General features: G+C 41.1%; 2 protein-coding genes across 21 annotated transcripts in view; one reads left to right on the top strand and one right to left on the bottom strand.

Moving 5' to 3' along the window:
- Positions 1 to 19,957, top strand: part of BASP1 (brain abundant membrane attached signal protein 1) — a 1,209,505-nt gene that overhangs the window by 490,844 nt on the left and 698,704 nt on the right. The window contains exon 1 of one of the 20 annotated variants that reach the window (XM_050794709.1): positions 3,499 to 3,503. The exons of the other annotated variants lie outside the window; for them this stretch is intronic. The gene's annotated coding sequence lies outside the window, so the exon portion shown is untranslated. Of the gene's footprint in view, positions 1 to 3,498; positions 3,504 to 19,957 lie in introns of those variants that run through there. 20 annotated transcript variants of the gene reach the window in all.
- The window catches only part of RETREG1 (reticulophagy regulator 1), a 150,483-nt gene that overhangs the window by 83,508 nt on the left and 47,018 nt on the right, over positions 1 to 19,957 (bottom strand). Inside the window, exon 3 of the mRNA XM_050794698.1 lies at positions 16,512 to 16,542. Coding sequence (XP_050650655.1) covers positions 16,512 to 16,542 — 31 coding nt within the window. The remainder of the gene's footprint in view (positions 1 to 16,511; positions 16,543 to 19,957) is intronic.

Raw genomic sequence — 19,957 nt, 5'->3', positions numbered from 1 at the left:
TAAGTCACCCAATCTATGGTATTCTGTTATGGCTGCCTGAGCAGACTAAAATCAAGTGAATCCCAGGCCAAGAGGCCATGCAAAATCTAGGTAGTGGGTACCAGCAGTGTTACTGACAGCAGCAGAGCTGAAAATCCTGTCCAAGCAGCCTCATCATTTTCTCACTGGCCTCACCCTATTTCTCAAAACCACTTGCTTACCAGAGAAGAGCTTTTTTTCAATTCCAGAAATCAGTTGGCAGTATTTAGAGGAAAAGCTTTCTCTTGAATTTAGCTACCTTCCTGATGTTGATTAAATTATCAATCCCATATTCTAACCAGTTTGAGGAAATTCATTTATTACAAGCTGTGTATTCCTTCACTGTTGGAGGACTGTCATGCCTTGATTAAAGAACAAGACAAATTTATAAGCAATGTCTAGCTAACTTTCTAAGTGCTCTACACAAAAAGCACAAACAAACTCCTCAAACCGGGATCACTTCCCCCCTACTTCTACTAGGGAAGTAGAAATGGTCCATCTCAATCACCTATGTATTTATTGAACCACTCATATATTAATATAAGTAAAACTGTGGAGAAGGATGGGCTTTTCTACTCCTGTTCAATAAAAACTTGAGATAGTCCTACTTTGACTCCCTAGATCAGTTTCAGATACATTTCTCAATTTAAAAATACAAGTTTCTGTTCCATTTAGACATTCTCTCAATTACTGAGTCTTCATTACATATTCCAAGCATGATACATCCATTAAAAGCCCTTGGAAGCAAGATGATTTCATCCAAACTTAGCCTCAGGGGAAAAAGGTATTGAAATGTGCAATTTATTCAACATAAACAGCAGTTCTGACTTGAGGATGTTCAGCTTAATAAGCTATGGAATTCAGTTTTCATTCCACAGCAGATGACTCCTGAGTCACGATTGAAAATATCATTCATTTTAATAAATATTGTAATAAGTGACCCCCCAAAATAAGGAAAACATCAAAAGCAATCTAGAACATGTATTTTCTGTGTTCGTGAAAATATGATGCAAAATCTGAGGTCTGTAGTCCAGGAGAAGTAAATAGTGAAAGTACTTCTTGGGCTTTAAAGTGACATGAGATGGCTCTGAATGTTATAGTTTAAAAATACTCTCCAAGAATACAAGCCAAATGACTGCAGGATTATAAGTCCTCTCTCCCAGTTGTTCAGGTATTAAAAACAGGCACAAGTAAGAATAGCCTTCAAAAGAACTAATAAACAGCACGTGAGGAATAATGCAATACACCCCAGTGATGATACTACAGCATGTAACTTTTCCTCTTTTTACCAAATACCTCTAAATAATAATGCCAACTTCCTTCCTTCTGCATAGTCCCTCCTCTTTAAAATTAAAAAAAAAAAAAAAAAAAAAAAAAGGTGTTAAAGGAAATATGATTTAAATGTCAAATAAAGGGCACATTCTTGGGTTCCTCCCTTAGAAGCAGTGCTCTCAGTGCTGGAAGTACCAATGGTGCCTAGAATTCAACTTCCCCAGCTACCATTCCAGCATCTGCAGTTACTTAATACTATCTTCAATTTTCCAATAGAGATTTAGGATGGTGAGCCACGCCCATCATCTGCCCAGTCCACCTGGCCCCCAGACATAACTCTGCCCCCTTGTGGCAGATCAGACTCTCCTGCAAGCTGCCGGGCTGCATGCAGAAAACACTGCCTGGTGGACAAAAGCCATCCAGCCCTGCTGCATGCTTCTTCCTTCACCTACAGAGTCAGCTCTCTCTATTTTGAAAACAAAACCAAACAAGATAAAACCAAACTGCTGCCTACTCAGAATAATCAAAAGACAGGAACAACTTGAATGTCCATCAACTGATGACAAAGCAAAATGTGGTCTATCCAAACGATGGAATAGTATTCAGCCATGGAAAGGAACGGAGTGCTGATAAGAGCTATAACATGAATCAACCTTGAAGATATTATGCTAAGTCATATGTCGTATGATTCCATTTATATGAAATATCCAGAATAGGGCAAATCCATAGAGGGGGAAGCAGCAGTTGTCAGGACTGGGAGGGAGGAGGATATGGGAATTGACTGCTTAATGGTTACAGGTTTCCTTTTGGGGTAATGGAAATGTTCTGGAACTAGACAGTGGTGATGGTTGCACCACCTTGTGAATGTACAAAATGATGCTCAGGGTAAATTTTATGTTATATGCATTTTATCACAATTTTAAAAAATAACAACAAAAACCATGCTACTCCTTTTCCCGGTCACTGTTTCATTTTTCTCCATTCATTTACCAGCAATATTTTCCAATCTGTGATTCACATTACCTACCTCCATTTTCTCAGCCCTCATCTCATCCTCAGGCCCTTGAATTTGGTTTTTTACTCCTAAAAAGCTCCTTCCCCTCCTCCTCCATACACATAAACAAAAACCATGGATAACTGTTTATAAAGGCCTCCAAAAACATTTTTATACGATCCAGTGACTTTCCCTAGTACTCTTACAACCCAGTGAATGCTGCCTCCTTGTCCCTGGCTTCCAAGCATGGCATCTTCATGACTCTTCTTGACTACCTCGGCCATGTTGGTTACTTTTTCAAACTCTCTTATTTCTACCTGCCCAGTGAGGACATTCTCCCAGGCCCATTCTTGGCTCCCTCCCAATAATGTCACCACCCCATCTCACTCTAGCCCTCCTTGTTTCAGTATAAGCTCTCCCACAAATCAGGGTCAAACTTCATTCCTTTTACAGATGGAGACATGAGTTGGAAAAACTGCCCTCTACATTTCCAAATCAAAGCTGGTTCTTTCACATCGTAAGAAATACTAGACTAGTTTCCTATTCCTGTTGTAACAAATTACAACTTTAGTGTCTGGAAACCACAAAAATTCATCATCTTGCAGTTCTGGTGGCAGACTCTCATCTGGGTTGGCTGGGATGCATTCCTTTCAGAGACTCTGGGGGAGATGGTGTCTCCTGGCTTCTTCCAGCTTCTAGAGGCCTCCTGTTTTCCTTGACTCGTGGTCCCTTGCTCCACAGTCACAACCTGCAGCCTCGCATTGTCTCTCTTTGACCTGCCTCCTTCTTAAAAGAACCTTTGTGATGACATGGGGCTACCTGGACACTCCAGGATCATCCACCCATCTCAAGATCCTCAATCCCATCTTCAAAGTCCCTCCGGCCATCTGAGGTCACGTATTCACAGGTTCTGAGTTACGGTATGGACTTCTTTGGTGAGGATGGGATTATTCAGCCTGCCCCAAACACACAATGGTGTGGAAGACATTCTTTAGCAGCCACTGCTCTTGTACACTCTTCTAACAAGCAGGAACCTTTGCCCTCAATATTTAATAGGTCAATTTATACCTGGGAACCAACAACTCACTAATACCCCCTCTTTCCACACAATCACTTGCAAATTAAGCTATTTTCTAGGATTCACAATTCAAGGTGATTTGGAGTCCTCAAGAAAAGGAAAATACTAAGTCAAAAGACTAAGTCAAAGAGCAAGGGGGGAAGGAAAGACTTTGGAGAGCACACGATAAACAACATCCAAAAGACTTTATATAAGACAGTGGATAGAAACAAACAGTAAAAGGGTCATGAGCTCAAAGTACCATTTAGTTCTTAGAGACCTCACAGACGCTTAGCTTGTTTGTCAACTAAAAAGCACAACCATTTGTCATTGATTCATGTCATTCATTTGTGAATTTCCTGCCCACCCACACTTACTCTACTGTATTCTCCATCGATCCATCTTTCAATCACTTCTCTTAGTTAGTCCCTGTTAACTTTTTTCACTCCCCCTACTACTCTAACAATATATGAGTATCCATGCATACCTGTGCACACAGGTACAGGTATAGAAGTAACCTTTCATTGGACTTTCTTCTTGTAACTAGAACAATACTAATGTTTTTGCCCTGCTGAAATGTGTAGGTACTAATCACACTTTCAAGCCACACGGTTGGGTTTCTGCAATAGCCAAACTATTCTTAGCTTCTCTGAAACAGATGTCCCATCGCTCACACCCCCTCTAGTGGCAGCCAGCCCTAGAACAGGGCTGAGCATGCACAGGCTAAAGACAAAAAAACCTCCCAAGAACTCGAAAGAATATTTCCATGCTAGGAGTCACAGCCCATGGATTGGTATAAATTTTACACAACCTTTCAAATATACAACATTCTGGCTTTGGGAGCTGTTCGCTTTATGCATTAGGCATTTACCTTTTTCCTTTAAATGACCATTTGTACTGCCCTATAGTAAACTCAGAAACAGAAACAGTAGGCACTATGGAAAAAAAAATCCAAATTCAGTGAAAGAAGAGCAGATAAATAAGTCGTGATACAGTCACATGATGGAATACTGTACAGCCACAAAAAATGAATGAACCACGACTATACACAGCAACACAACTGATCTTTTTAAAAATGCGTAAAAACAAAAAAAAAAACTAGTCCTAGAAGAGCACACAAATATGGTACCATTTTGATATACCTCAAAAACAAAAACTTTATTTAGGGATACATGCATGTGATTTAAATATAAATATTCATACTTTGTTTAAATATATATTTATATTTTAAGTATATATATTTTGTTCAAATATATAAACATTTATGCCTTGTTTAAATATATAAATATTTAGATTAGATTGTTTAAATATATTTAGATTTTGTTTAAATATATGAATATTCATATTTCATTTAAATATAAGTGGGTTTTTTTTTTTTGAAAAGCAAATGAATGAGGAGCACAAATTTCAGGACCATGCTTGCTTCTGGCAGGCAGCAGGATGGGGTTGCGGGGGGAGCAACTGTGTCAGTCCCGATTGGATGATAGGTTCATGTATATTCATTTTATTACGTTTTACAACTTACATATATATTATAAATAACATTCAATATATTCAATATGATCACTAACATGTGCCTAAGGAACATATATAGGTAAGCCGACAGACAGACCTGCCCACCAACAGAACCCAGGGATAGGTTGTTGAAAGAGAACACGATATTCTCTCGAATTCTCTCTTGTTCATATTGTCCAAAGACTACAGTTCAGATGACAAGGATAAGATTTAAATCTTATTCTGGATGATACAAAGAGTTTCCAACTCTTGAAACATTTTTGGGTTTACACCTAAGTCACCAGAATACGCATTCAACCCTGTCACTTGTACCTGGAGGCTCGGCTTTGAGCTTGCCTCTGAGCCTCAGAAAGCAAGATTTTAAGAACTTTGATCTCACCTGACCTCGGAAATTAATCATTTTTCTTCACCCCAATTCCATGAGACTTTGTGTCAAAAGACACTCGGCCGGGCTGGGCCCCACCTGGAATGATGCTGACATTTCCGAGGCTGGAACCTCTCCGTTGAGCCTCGCTTACTTCTCCGGACTTTGTCCATGACCTTGGATTCCTATGACTGGGCCATGCCAGTCTCTCTCCTGTAACCAGCGCCTGCCTCTCCACAGCAGCTTGGGAGCCAGAGCCCTGGGCACCCGGGTGAACTAAATGCCAGGTGCTCCTGCTTGCGGAGTGCTGAGTGCCACCTCCCCACATTCACCCTTCCTGCGGGGACATGCTCTTTTTCATTGAATGTCTTTTGTTTCTCCTCTTGATAAAAGAATGTTCGTTATAGAAAAATAATGTAATAAGGGTGAACAAAATCAGGAAAATAAAAAACACTTATATTCCCCTCACCCTGAGATAACTACATTTATGTACCAACATACAATTGTGATGTACTGCGCATATAAGTCACTGTGCTTACTTCAAATCTACAATTTTTGAGGCCGGGTGCGGTGGCTCACGCCTATAATCCCAGTACTTTGGGAGGCTGGGGCAGGCGGATCACGAGGTCAGGAGATCGAGACCATCCTGGCTAACACGGTGAAACCCCGTCTCTACTAAAAATACAAAAATTAGCTGGGTGTGGTGGCGGGCGCCTTTAGTCCCAGCTACTCGGGAGGCTGAGGCAGGAGAATGGCATGAACCCGGGAGGCCTCAGAGCTTGCAGTGAGCCGAGATCGCGCTACTGCACTCCAGCCTGGGTAACAGAGCAAGACTCCGTCTCAAAAAAAAAAATACAATTTTTGATACAAAATTAACAATAAAGGATGATCTTTCATGTCCCTATATATTCTTCTACAACATCATCTTTATTGGCTACATAAGATTCCACTGGTCCCAGTCACTACGGCTACATACCACAGACAACAAAATAAAACTTACTGATATAACACAACGGTCATCCTCACACAAGCCCCGGTCTTGGGGCCTTTGCGCTCCTCGTTCCTGCCACCTTGAAGCTCCTCATACAGATGCGATCTGCAACCTCACCTCCTTCAAGTTCTTGCTCAAAAATCTTCAGTGACGTCTTTCCTGAGCACCATATTACAAACTGGACTCTCCCTGGTCCCTCACCACTCCCTACTCCCTCTCCTGCTTTAGTTGCCACTAAACCCAGTTCACCATCTAACATTATATATTGCAGTAATTATTTTCTGACTCACTCACTAGAATATAAACTCTACAAGGAGAGGGTTGTTTGTCTATTTATTTTTTTCTTTATTTTTATTTTTAAGACAAGAGCCCAGCTCTGTTACCCAGGCTGGAGTGCAGTGGTGCAATCTTGGCTCACTGCAACCTCTATCTCCCGGGCTCAAGCAATTCTCCTGCCTCAGCCTCCCAAGTACCTGGGACTATAGGCGCCCACCACCACGCTGAGCTATGTTTTAGTATTTTAGTAGAGACAGGGTTTCACCATGTTGGCCAGGCTGGTCTCGAACTCCAGAGCTCAGGCAATCTGCTCACCTCAGCCTCCCAAAGTGCTGGGAATACAAGCATGAGCCACCACACCTGGCCTGTTTTTACATTTTTTCCTTTCACAAATGCTCAGAAGATGGTCTGGCAATAAAGGTACTCAATAAATATTTGTTGAAAGGATGGACAAATGAACAAACACTTGTAATTCTACAAAAAGACTGCAAGAAAATAAAATTAAAAATTGGAATGTGAGTTTAATTTCTAGGTGATGGGTCTCTAAGTGATTTGGGTATTCTTCTGTGTAATTTCCTTTCTTTTTGATTTCCTAACTTAGCACTGTATTACCTTTAAAATTAGGGGAAAATTTAAGTTATTTTATAAATGCTACTAGGCAAATATGACTACACGTACCAATGTTTGGGGACTATAAATAAATAAATAACAAGGGAAGTAGATTTCTAACCACCTGCAAAATCTTAATTATATTCATATAACTGCAACACAGGACAGGATGAGTTAAGAGAAATGTTAACTACTAATCATTTTTTCTTTTATAATTTAAACTTATTGAAGCAAGTATGTTATTAGGTAACAATTATTCTAGCCTGGTTATTTTACATATTTATAAATGAACTTCACTCATTTCAAATCCATAATAACTCAGGATCTGCTAACTAATCAAACCTAATAAACTTGGGGTTATGAGAATCTGAAAACACTGATAAAACCATCAGAGTTTTACCTTTCATTTGTTATCAAGCAGCTGTGTAGGCCCAAGGCACTGCCACGGGAAACACTTTCAATTAAGCAAGGATGAAGTAGCCCCAAAATAATGAAAAATGGGTGATTGAACTCATGTTCAATCAGATTGTCATACACTAACTTAAAGGAATGTCAAAACAATCCTAAACAATAAAAGTTATAAATTATAAGAAAATATAACGTTGAGTACCTTTCACTTAGGGAGTCCTGAGTATTAAGTCATTTATAAGTTACCTAATGTCCACTGCTGCCAGACCCACAAAATCCTGCATCCCCGAGTTTTCTATGTTTTGACTCAACAAATCTGAATTGAAGGAGGACCTGTTACCTGTGAAAGGAATACGCAATCAGGAACTGGTCTGAAAATGCATCACCATCGTCAACGGAGCAGCTAGGATATGATATGCACCTCTTGTTTCCTTTTATGTATTTATTTTTTTTAGATGGAGCCTCGCTCTGTCACCCAGGCTGGAATACAGTGGCACCATCTTGGCTCACTGCAACCTCCGCCTCCTGGGTTCAAGTGATTCTCCTGCCTCAGCCTCCCAAGTAGCTGGGAATATAGGTGCCTGCCACCATGCCCGGCTAATTTTTGTGTTTTTAGTAGAGACAGGGTTTCACCATGTTGCCTAGGCTGGTCTTGAACTCCTGACCTCAGGTGACCTGCCTGCCTCAGCCTCCCATAGTGCTGGCATTACAGGCATAAGCCACTGCGCCCGGCCATCACTTTACTTCTAATGCCTCAAGAAATATATCTGTTGCTGTCCTGAAGATCCACATCAATTTCCTATAGGGCTCGTCCCTTGAACTTACATTCTAGGCATGTACTTACTTTAGATGGACTCTGAGAGAAAAGAGTGACCCTTAAGTGTTCAGCATGAGACTTTTTTAAAACGCATAATTTTTTATGTAGGTACACCACTGATGGTAAGAAATAATAACTACAGTTCTCCGTATCCTTTTATTCCAAAATACCTTTAAAACCTACTTCTATTCTCTTGTTTCACACTTGTCTTCGATGGATCTAATTTTCAAAGCACAACTTTTAAAAAATTAACCACAGATTAGAAACTGCATGTAGAACTTAGAGAAACTTTCAGACCAAATCCCAGCAGCTCTGGCTAAGAGCTTGCTATCAGTCAATGAATGCATCTGTTCTTTCTTCTGAGAGAGGAAGAAAAGGGCTTTGACTCTCCATTGTGCAATATATGACTGCAGAATTGTGCTCACTTATTATTTTTGAAAAAGGGAATAAAAGGCCCATTCGGGTTTTGATTTTGGCAGGATACAGACTTTAAAACTGGTGCTTAGTTCCCAGGCTCGCCTAGGCCTCTTCAGCCAAAGATTTACCCAAGCACAGATACACTTACGTATAATACGTATGTCCAGCATATTCTGAATTTAAGTGATTCTTTTGAGGGATGCTTTTTCATTTAATCTAATTGCTATGCTTTGAACGTCCCCTGCAAAACTCATGTTGAAATTTAATCGCCATCATGATGATATTAAGATGCGATTAAGACATGGGGGCTCTGCTTCATGAATGGATGTTTTTATAGCAGGAGTGGGTTAGTTACCATGACAGTGGGCTTGTTATAAAAGTGAGTTTGAGAAAAAACAAAATAAAAAAACGAAAGAAAAAACAAAAAAATAAATAAGAAAAAAAAACTAATGAAAAAACTAAAAGTGAGCTTGAGTTGAGCGTGACAGTGCATGGCTGCAGTCTCCGCTACTCAGGGAACTGAGGCAGGAAGACTGCTTGAGTCCAGGAGTTTGAGGCTACAGTGAACTATGATTGCACCACTGCACTCCAGCCTGGGTGACAGAGCGAGACTCTGTCTCTCAAAAAAATAAAACAAACAACAACAAAGCGAGTTTGGCCCTTTCTTGCTCTCTTGGGTTCTCCTGCCCCTTCACCTTCACCATGGGATGACATATCAAGAAGGCCCTCAAAGATGCAGCCCCCTTGACCTGGGACTCAGCGTTCAGAACTAGAAGCAATGGATTTCTTCCCTTTACACATTGCCCAGTCTCAGATAATCTGTAACAGCAACACAAAACAGACTAAGACACCAATGTATCCTTCACAGCAAGATTTTCCTTTAAAACTTATGAAGATGTGGCTGTCTAAAGCTGTGACTGAACACAAAACTAAAAAATACAGCTTTCAAAAATGATGCCTTATTAACAAGGTTCAAGTCTTACTGCACAAATTAGAAGGTCCAGGTACAAGATTATAAAGTGCAAGTTACAAGGTGACTTTAAGACACATTAGAACAAATTCAAACTGTGAAGTCTAGTAGTGACAACACATGAATGTCAGAATTACTGTCACACTTCACATGGAGCGGGATTAAACCTCTTAGGCTATCAGGTAAACATTTAATGCTTTTTATCTGGGAATTCAGATCAGCCGATCTGTGGCTAATCCAGGCAAGTTTGACATAAATAAAGATATGAGTCATAAATATAAAAAATACATTTTTCTCACTAAGTTCCATTCCTCAGAGGAGACGACGTAGCAAACACTAGATGACTTTCTACTTCTAAAAGTGACATAATGTTGTGTTCAAGGATTTGCTGTGTTAGATATCTCTGATTTAAGTGCTCCAATTTGTTCTGGGCCTATAAGCTGGGTGAACACCAAGGACTTGGGTTTTACAACCAAAGATTCTTGAATCCTTTCACCCTTCCCACCTCCAACCCCTCCACCTGCTTGAAAGCATACAACCAGCTACAGCATTTTCACTGACCGCTTTCTGGAAGCCCACAAAACAAAAGAGCATTTCATTGCAAGAATCGGGGCCACATAACTGCTTCTCCTGAGAGTTTGAGAGAGAGACACGCTGAGGACACCCACGATCTGATCAAGCTAGAGGCAAAAAAAACCTCACGACTCCCTTTGCTAATCCCTGCTGGCTCTAGAAAGACTGACCCTGTTGAATCTGTGCTCTGCCTCTCAAGAATCAGCTCAAGGTAAGGCCATCAGATGCAATGGCCTAGCTGCAAGCTTGGAAAGCCCCATCCACTTCCTGTAGGGAGTGCACTGCTAGCAGCATCTGGATTCCGGGAATATTGATCAGAAAATCTGATAGCTCTCAGCTATAATTTTCAAGTTTCAAGCTTTAGATGCCAAGGAAAAAATTGCTTTCTTTAAACTGGCACTAAACAATAAAACAAGATTTATGATGAGAATAACTTCTTAATCTGAGTTATAATGTACCAACTATTAAAGAAGTTTTGAATGATTTGTTGTATATGAAGTTATTTCTTTCTAATGTATACATACTTGGAAAATCCTGGCCAAACTGAAAACAAATTTATGTTTTTAAAGGATGCTGTGCATACAGAAAAGGTCACACGCATACTTTCTAATTCGTTAAGAGGACTTTATTCAATCAATTGCTACAGTTTCATGCAGAAAGGAAACGCTATTATAATACTATGGATCAGGTTTCAATTCAGTGCTAGGAATGAACCATAAAGACGTCAGTTTGGTTCCGTTGACAGACAGCTCTATGTAAATCCTGTTCACAGATTGTAGGGTTGGTGTTTATTAAAGAAACAGGTCAAGCATGGGTCCTTCTCAGAACATACCCACTGAGAACCACATTTTCACAAAGGAATTTTCCAGGTACAAATATTGACATGTGAATGGCATATGATTAATATTATCTAACATTGATTGTTGATGAGGCCATCAGAAATTAGACTCTGGGTTTAACATTATGTTCAGTGTAACATTTGTGAACTTTATGAATACTCTTTAAACATCCAGAAAAACCACATATCTACTACCATCTTCATGCCAAATTTTGAAGGAAATACTTTAAGCTTAGTGTAGTTGACAAAAGCAATTTTCCCCAAAGAATAAATGATAGTTTGTGAACTACATAATGAGCCATTAGGATTGTAGGGAAGGAAAGGAGAAGTTACTTCTCAATGTAAAAGCTTAACAATGGCACCATGAGTGGTGAATGGCTCATTACTTAATCCACTTTTTAAACAATGAAATTAATGCTAGGAATGCTTCTTAGGTCCTGAAATGCCATGGAAAAAAGGCTTGGTTTATCCTGAGATCTAGCCCAATGCAGAAAGAGGAAAAATTAAGCCTTGTTGGCTAACCTGAGACTCTCAGCTGTGCAGCCAAAGGGCAGTTGGAGGTGATTTCTAGCTCCTGTCATGTGAGAGGGAGGTTTGAACTCAGCACCTGTGAATGTGGAGGCGAAAAAAACCCTAATCCCACGTGGCTCACATGAGCAAAAGAGCACCTCTCTCTGCCTACAAAGATCTACTTATCAGTCACTGTATTTTGTCCTTGAAATAAAGTGGTTTTAAATTTTTCAGTGTTAAAAATATAATCACTATCTAGTGCCAGATGCTAAGAATCACTGCAGACAACGTATCAAATCATCGAAGAAATTCAAGGAATAAGTATTTAATTTCACATCTCCAATGTGGTAAACAGCATTACACATTGGAAACTGCATTGGACAGAGGAAGGTATCCCTTTGGTGTAACTTGGCGTAAAAAGACAACAATATGAAAGGGACACATAAATCCCTCACATTGCACCATCACACACTTCTCAGGCTGTGTGGGATACTAGCAACAACTCACTTGCACCTCCCACTAAGCAGATGAAAAGCTGAGGCCAGAAGAGAAGTTAAGTTGGCAGGACCACGAGCTGTAGGGTTGGGACCAGGATGAAAGTTAGTTGTACCTGGGTATACACCTAGCCAATTCTAGAATGAATAAGACCCTTCCTATAAATGCTGTTTCCATTAGCCTGCCTTCTCTGGGGCACATGAGCACTTCCCCACAGGAGAGAAATAGTCTAAGTCTAACAAAAGCCCTAGAATAGGGAGCTACTCGCTCTCTGACCAAACCTAACAGTTAGCAAAGTATGTCCTTCGGTTCTGCTGTGCTAATATTTTTCCAAATCATCATTAAACACTCAAACAGCTTCTGTATTAAGAGAAAGCACAGCAGAAATTCTCACATGCAAATTTTAGATGCATTCAGAAGGGTTGTGGGTGCAGGAAAAAAGGGGAGAAAATACCTTGACCAGTCAAACTGAGTCTCAGTAAATCTGAAAGAACCTTGAGTCAAAGAACACAGAGTTGCTTTTTCAAATCCATTGAAATTACACTAGTTCAGCTTGTCTAATCTTCCCTCAACCACAATTAGAGAGAAAGCCTCGATTTCCTCACCTGACAAATGAGGCAATCCAGGCATAAAAAGCTTAAGACATTGCTGGGCACAGTGGCCCACGCCTGTAATCCCAGCACTTTGGGAGGCCAAGGCGGGTGGATCACCTGAGGTCGGGAGTTCGAGACCAGCCTGGCCAACATGGAGAAACCCCATCTCTCCTAAAAAAACAAAATTAGCCAGGCGTGGTGGCGGGTGCCTGTAATCCCAGCTACTCGGAAGGCTGAGGCAGGAGAATGGCCTGAACGTGGGAGGCGGAGGTTGCAGTGAACTGAGATCGCCCCACTGCACTCCAGCCTGGGTAACAGCAGCAAAACTCTGTCTCAAAAAAAAAAGAAAGAAAGAAAGCTTAAGACACTTACCCAAGGCAGCCCAGCATATCTGTGGCAGGCAGGACTAGGACACAGGCTCCAAACTGCCAGCCCTGAGATGGGCACATGCCTAGGCCCCGTGTGCCTTAAGGGCGCCATCTTCAGCAAACATCCAAATCCCTGGCTCCATTCTCATCAACAGCCTTCAGATCTTAATTCAGTTTCCCCAATAGATTCCCCTGCTTAAGAGAACCAACTTAGAGACACCGGACAAACACTACTTCAGCCATAACACATGTTGATGGCCTGTACCCTTGATAGGATGATAATGACATTTTACCTCTGAGATTTTTCTCCCAAAAACACATACTCCCAATCTAATCATGAGAAAAACATCAGACAAATTTCAAGAGGGGACTTCAATGACTAGTACTCCTCAAAACTGCCCATATCAACCGAAACAAGGGAAGTCTTGGAAACTGGAACCGCTAAGAGGAGCTTAAAGGGACATGACAAATAAATGCAATGTGGGATCCTAGATGGGATCCCGGAACACAAAAGTGACATTAGGTAAGAACTAAGGAAATCAGAATGAAGCATGGACTTTAGTTAGTAAGAATGAATTAGCTATTGCTTCATTAATTGTAACAAACGCACCACACACACCAGTAGGATGCTATTAATTTGCGGGGGGCGGGGGTTGGAACTGTTCCCGGGGGTAGGGGCATGTATGGAAGGTCTGTACTGTCTTCTCAACTTTCTGTAAATCTAAAACTGTTTTTAAAAATAACGCCTGTGTGAGAGAACCAACTAATGCAAGATTCAAACCCACTGAACAGTTTAATTCCTTAGCAGAGTTAGATCCTACCCTCTCACTCATACTTACAAATCTTTGTCTTAGAGCTTTAGTTAGCAGGAATCACTCCTCAGAGCCTACACACTTCTGTAGGAACAAAGTAAATGTCTTTAATTTATTTTATGTTATTTTTTAAAACAAGGTCTCGCTCTGTTGCCCAATTGGAGTGCAGCAGTATGATCTCCGCTCACTGCAACCTCTGCCTCCTGGGTTCAAGTGATTCTCCCACCTCAGCCTCCCAACTAGCTCAAATTACAGGCATGCGCCACCATCCCCAGCTAATTTTTGTATTTTTTTTTGTAGAGTTAGGGTCTCCCTACATTGCCTAGGCTGGTCTCAAACTCCTGGACTCAAAAGATCTGCCCACCTTGGCCTCCCAAATTTCTGGGATTACAGACATAAGCCACCATGCCCGGCCTGTAAATGTCTTTAACATACATGGAGTGAGCAAACAAAAATGAGAGCCATGCTAACCCTATCCCAGTTCCTATCCCCTATCAAATTATTAATTCCTAAATTAACCAATTAGTTTAGGAAGATTTTGTCTTAGAAGATGATCTGTGTGGGTAAAATGTATTTATATTACTAGATAGAAATGTTTTTTTATTGAAAAGTTTTTTGAAAATTAATCTTTATTTCTATCAATAAGGCCTAAAAATATAAATCTTTTTTTCATGTATCTCAAACCTTACTTGTTGGGTTAATTAAAATGCTGGAAAAGAAAACAGGAAACTTTCTTAAATGAGTCACTGTACACATTTTATCATGACTGTAGAAATTATGTCATCATATCCATTGACAACACACCTTAAATTTCTGTTTCCAATTACACAAACTATTTTATTATATGAATACAAACTTTTTTGTTATTCATTTTTAAAGAAATCTAAAACTTAAGCAGTATTTCTTGTCTGCTCTATTTATACAACTGTATTTATACATCTGCTGGGTCAGAAATGCATTTTCTGCTTAGGAATCAGATTTTAAATTCTCGGTTTGCTTTTCATTCTCTTCTTTATCCTCCTCTTTACTACTGATAAAACTCTATCAGTAAAGAAAATTATTGCCAGTGCATAATCGCAATTTAAAATAATTCTAACACCTCATACTGGACAAACCATGTATGAAATTCCTTGTCTTCATAGATGTCTTATACTGATTTCCAACATTACACTGCATAACTCAGATCCTATTTCCAGCTGAGATGTTCTCTTACAGTTTTTGATTTAAATGATTTCCCTAAAAGACGACAATGTAGAAAAGCATGTGGAGCATGGAAGCAGATAGACAGCAAAACCCAAAACACATTTTAATCCATTCCAAACACATGACTGTTTCCCTATCTCAAAAGAGTAATTTAGAGTTCTCTTTATCTTGACACTCCCACAAGCAAGTTTCTATAAAATAGAAAGAGAACCTTAACCTGCCTGTGCACAGCACACAGATCAGAGCACGGGCAAGACAAATGCCTATCAGAGACCGTGCCAGCTCCTTCCTGGGGCCAGCCCATCCCTCCCAAGCCGCCCCCCACCTCTATAAGAAGCACCAGGGATCATGTTTCTCTTCTTATATCCAGTGTCACCCCTCTCTCCTGAGTCTCTTGGCAAGTCTGCGTTCTGCCCATGAAAATTTGGGATTTGAAATGACGGAACAAGCAAGCAGTTGTAAACTGATCATGAAATTAACCTTTCCAGCTGAAATCAGCCTTATTTCCATAAGCACAGCTTCTAAAGGTGCATTATATAAAATACAGGGTGATTTTTAATAAGATTTTTCATGGCATTATTTTGTCCTCCTTTTGCACAATTCATTTCATGATGTCCACTTAGATACAAGTCAGGCTCCTCAGCCATCCCCTTTAAGTAATACAAATATATTTTAAGGCCGAAATTTAAATAATCAATTCCTACAAAAATTCATTTTACTGCAATATTCATTCCCATACTCCCCTTATTTTTCCGCTTCTCATACACCCAGCTGGTGGAGTGCACTGTGGTCTCCTCAATCTACCCCAGCCCTTTCCTTGTCCATTTGGAAACAGCCCCTTTACCATAGGATGGATGAACGGTGGACCTTCCATAAAAAGAGAGCTGAGCTTTGCCTCTGGCTGGGCAAGGAGCCCAGTGGCGGTCAGTGTCTCCTGCACCCTAACACGACACAGCCTCTCACTCCATCTCTGTCTCCCCCACCCCACAGTCCTCTGAACTGACAGCATAGCTAACCCTCGGGAACATCCCAGCAGCCTTCTCCAGCTGAGTGCATGCAGCCCTGTTCTCCCAATGCAGCAGTTTTGCTCACATCCCAAAAACGAGTCTGAAAGGAAATCCCAAAAGAAAACGCCTCCCGCCCCTCCCTTCCAAATCCTCACACATTATGATTCTCACAAATTCATGTTGCCCAGTACCATAGCAAGATACACACCACTTCCTAGAATGAGTCCCAACTTTATCCTTGGCCTCTGTTAGATGGTATTTTTCTTCATTTTCCCACTCTGGTAAATTACTCTTGGATTTAGATTCCTGTCACTAAAATTCTATTTCAGAGCTACATCTTGGTGGCTCAGTCCCCTCCCTCACCCTCCCTCCATTAAGCACAACATGGAAAGAAAGTTCCCTACCTTTCACTGAGGCTTCTCCACAACTGTGCACCTGCAACAGGGAGAAGCAAAATGTGAAACTTAACAGAGGCATTTTTCCCCTGAAATATTTCTCAACTCAGAACCAGTCCAAGCTATTTAAAGTGGAATGCTCAGATCTTTAACACTCAGGACACCATCATGTCATACAGTGTATACTGCTGGCACCATGACTAATTGAGGCAATTCGTCCACATATATTTACTGAGATCCTACTACATGTAAAACACTTGGGTGGGTACCGTGGGAGACAGCACACTCTATAACACATGGACCCTGCCTTGGGGACTTCATCGTCCCCTGGGGCAGACAAAATATGCATCCAAGTAAATATGAACCACGATAGGTGGTACAGGAACTAACTACACAAGAGGAAGGCACACACCATGTGAGTTCATGGAAGAGAGAAAATGCAGCTGCTCAAAAAGTGCCAATAATAGAAGTGGTATTTAAGGCAAGTCTTGACACGGTGCTGACGAAGGGAAATAAGACAACTGTTATTTGAAAAAAAGGAGATTTTTATCTATTCATTCTTTAGATGTTTTGACTTTTATCTAGATGCAAATGAAATAAACATAATACACACACACACATACACACACATATACATATGCACACCTAGATCTAACTTGGTTTCTTGATTTTCCAATGAACATCTTTATTTGACTACATCTTGATATTATACTCCCAGCTACCAGCTTTAATGCAGCTCAATGTAAGAAATGACCATGAGGAAGCTTCTGCATTTTCCATCTAACAAAATGCCAAATGTGTTGTCCCTTATGTTTTTCAATATCCCCTATCAAGATCTGTGGGATAAATCCTTCCTAATCTTTACTTCCGAAGTAAGTTTCTCGAAATGGCTTGCTTCATTTTTTTCAGATCATTAGAATTGTGCAATTGATTGCCTTGGCTGCCAGTAAGCATGAGGATAAATCTGTTGATAATCAATGGTTACCATGTTAGACTCTTGCTCCTCTTCTAGACCTCTTTTGAACAGTTTTGTACTTATGTTCCAAATAAGCTTCTTCAAATGTGTTAGAGGAAGGTGGCATATAAAAACAAATGGAGAACTCAAAAGAATGCAGGGGACTGTGAGCAATAGTAAGGTTTCAACTAAAGTTGGAAAGTTGGAAAACATCAACTCAGCTTGTCATTTGACAAATCTCTAACAATCCTGGAGCCAAGAGTGGAGAAAGTATAGATGATGGTATGGGATGGGCATTTGCTTGTTTGTTTTATTATTAAAATGTAAAGAAATGATAAGGAAATAAAGACCTTTAGAATGGTAAGGACACCATCTCTGTAATCATTGAGCATGAACCAGGTGGGAGCTGAGTAGAGGGAGGAAGACAGTCTAAAGGCAGGGCTGAAGAACAGTACAAGTGGCAAGAGACTTAGCAGGGAAAGAGTCCATCCAAGAGTCAAAGAGCTGGTTCAACCAGCACAAAAGGCCAGGGAAGAGTGGAGTGAGGGTGCACTGAGAACTAACTCGCAGACTCTGTAGGTCTTGGAGATACTGTGCTTCCAAAGGCCAAGGTCAAAGATGAGGCTACCTGATAGGCAACCAAATCCAGGCCATCTGACAAGCTATCAGAGTACAAGTTGGAATGACTGAGAATGGGGAGTGCACGAAGGACTACAGTTCATGGGCTACAATTCCTACTGAGACCACAGTTGATGGCAACCAGGGTGCTGAGGCCAGGCATCAGTGGACAGTGTAGATTTCACAGGAAGGAAAGTATAAAGCAGCAGCAGTTGCAAATGCTCCACAGGTAGCTGTGGGGAGCCACAGGGCCAACCACTGAACCCTCCTGCCATAGCACAGGGCAGTAGCTAGAGAAGATCTTCAAGAGAGCTGGGGGTCAGGCACACTGGCTCACACCTGTAATCCCAGTGCTTTGGGAGGCCAAAGCTGGATGATCACTTGAGGCCAGAAGTTTAAAAACCAGCCTGGGTAACATAGCAAGACCCCATCTCTACAAAAAATTAAAAAAGAAAATTAGCCAAGTGTGGTGGCATGCACCTGTAGTCCCAGCTACTCAGGAGTCTGAGGTGGGAGGATCATTTGACCCAGGAGCTCGAGGCTGCAGTGAGCTATGATCATACCACTGCACTCCAGCCTGGGCAACAGAGTGAGACCCCAATTCTAAAAAAAATAATAAAAATACATAAACAAACAGAAAAGAAAGCTGGGGGCAGAAATGACTGGTTCTATCTCAATGAGAGAGAAGACAGCTAGTCATAGAAAAGTTTCAGGATGCAGGAGGAGTTTTTCAGGCCACAGAAGAGTTCCCCAGAGTTCAGACAAAGGCATTAATGCAGGGAAGCACACACTCAACGTACATAAAAATGAGAGAGAGAGAAATTCATCCCAGCAAGAGGATGTTCACAGGCAATACAAAATAGACATGGGCTCCCACAGGTTTCACAAAGATTCATTCACAAGATGGTATCACTGCCTTTTTTTTTTTTTTTTTTTTTTTTTTTTTGAGACAGAGTCTCACTCTGTCACTGAGGCTGGAGTACAGTGGCGTGATCTCAGCTCTGCAACCTCTGCCTCCCAGGTTCAAGTGATTCTCCTGCCTCAGCCTCCCAAGTAGCTGGGATTACAGGTGCCCACCACCACGCCCAGCTAATTTTTTCTATTTTTAGTAGAGACAGGGTTTCACCACATTGGCCAGGTTGGTCTCAAACTCCTGACCTCAAGTGATCCACCCGCCTCGGCCTCCCAAAGTGCTGACATTACAGGCATGAGCCACCGCACCTGGCCTCATCCATCTGTTTCATACTAAGCACATAAGAAGGTATCAAAGATTGTAACTGGGAGTTGTCAAAGTCATAGAAGCAGAAAGTAGAATGGTAGTTGCCAGGTGCTGGATGAAGGGGGAACAGGGGAAAGGGGGACTTGGCTGTTCAATGGGAACAGAGTTGCAGTCATCAAAGATGAAAATGCTCTAGGGATCTGCTGTACAACAACACGCACAGGTAACAATACTGCACACTTAAAAATTTTCTGAGAGAATAAAACGAAAATAATAACTGGGGGAAGGGTACAATTAAACTCAAACTCTCAACAACAAAAGTTTCATTTTTTAGCAAGAAAATGTGGGAAGCAGAGAGGTTGGAAGACAGGGAAGGAGGAGGACTGCTGACTTGGTCGTCCTTTCATTGCCATTGTCGTTGCTGTAAGCCGGGGCACCTAACAAGCGCAGCTGGCAGTTCTGATTGAAGCCATGGAGTTACCGTAACTGCATCTGGATCTAACGTGAAGCCAAACTGTGCCCTGCAGAGGCTGATTGATCACAGCAGCGCTCTGCGCTAGAAGGCCTGCGGGCTGGGGTTGCTGCCAACTATTCACAGGGCTCCCCAATGGGCCTTTGTCCTAAGAGACTCTACTGAAGAGGATGTAGCTGGCACCAGGGTTT

The sequence above is a fragment of the Macaca thibetana genome, chromosome 6, assembly GCF_024542745.1.
Source record: "Macaca thibetana thibetana isolate TM-01 chromosome 6, ASM2454274v1, whole genome shotgun sequence".
Classification (NCBI taxonomy): Eukaryota; Metazoa; Chordata; class Mammalia; order Primates; family Cercopithecidae; genus Macaca; species Macaca thibetana.
Note: the sequence above shows the minus strand (reverse complement) of the source record. Positions and strands in the feature narration are given on the sequence as shown.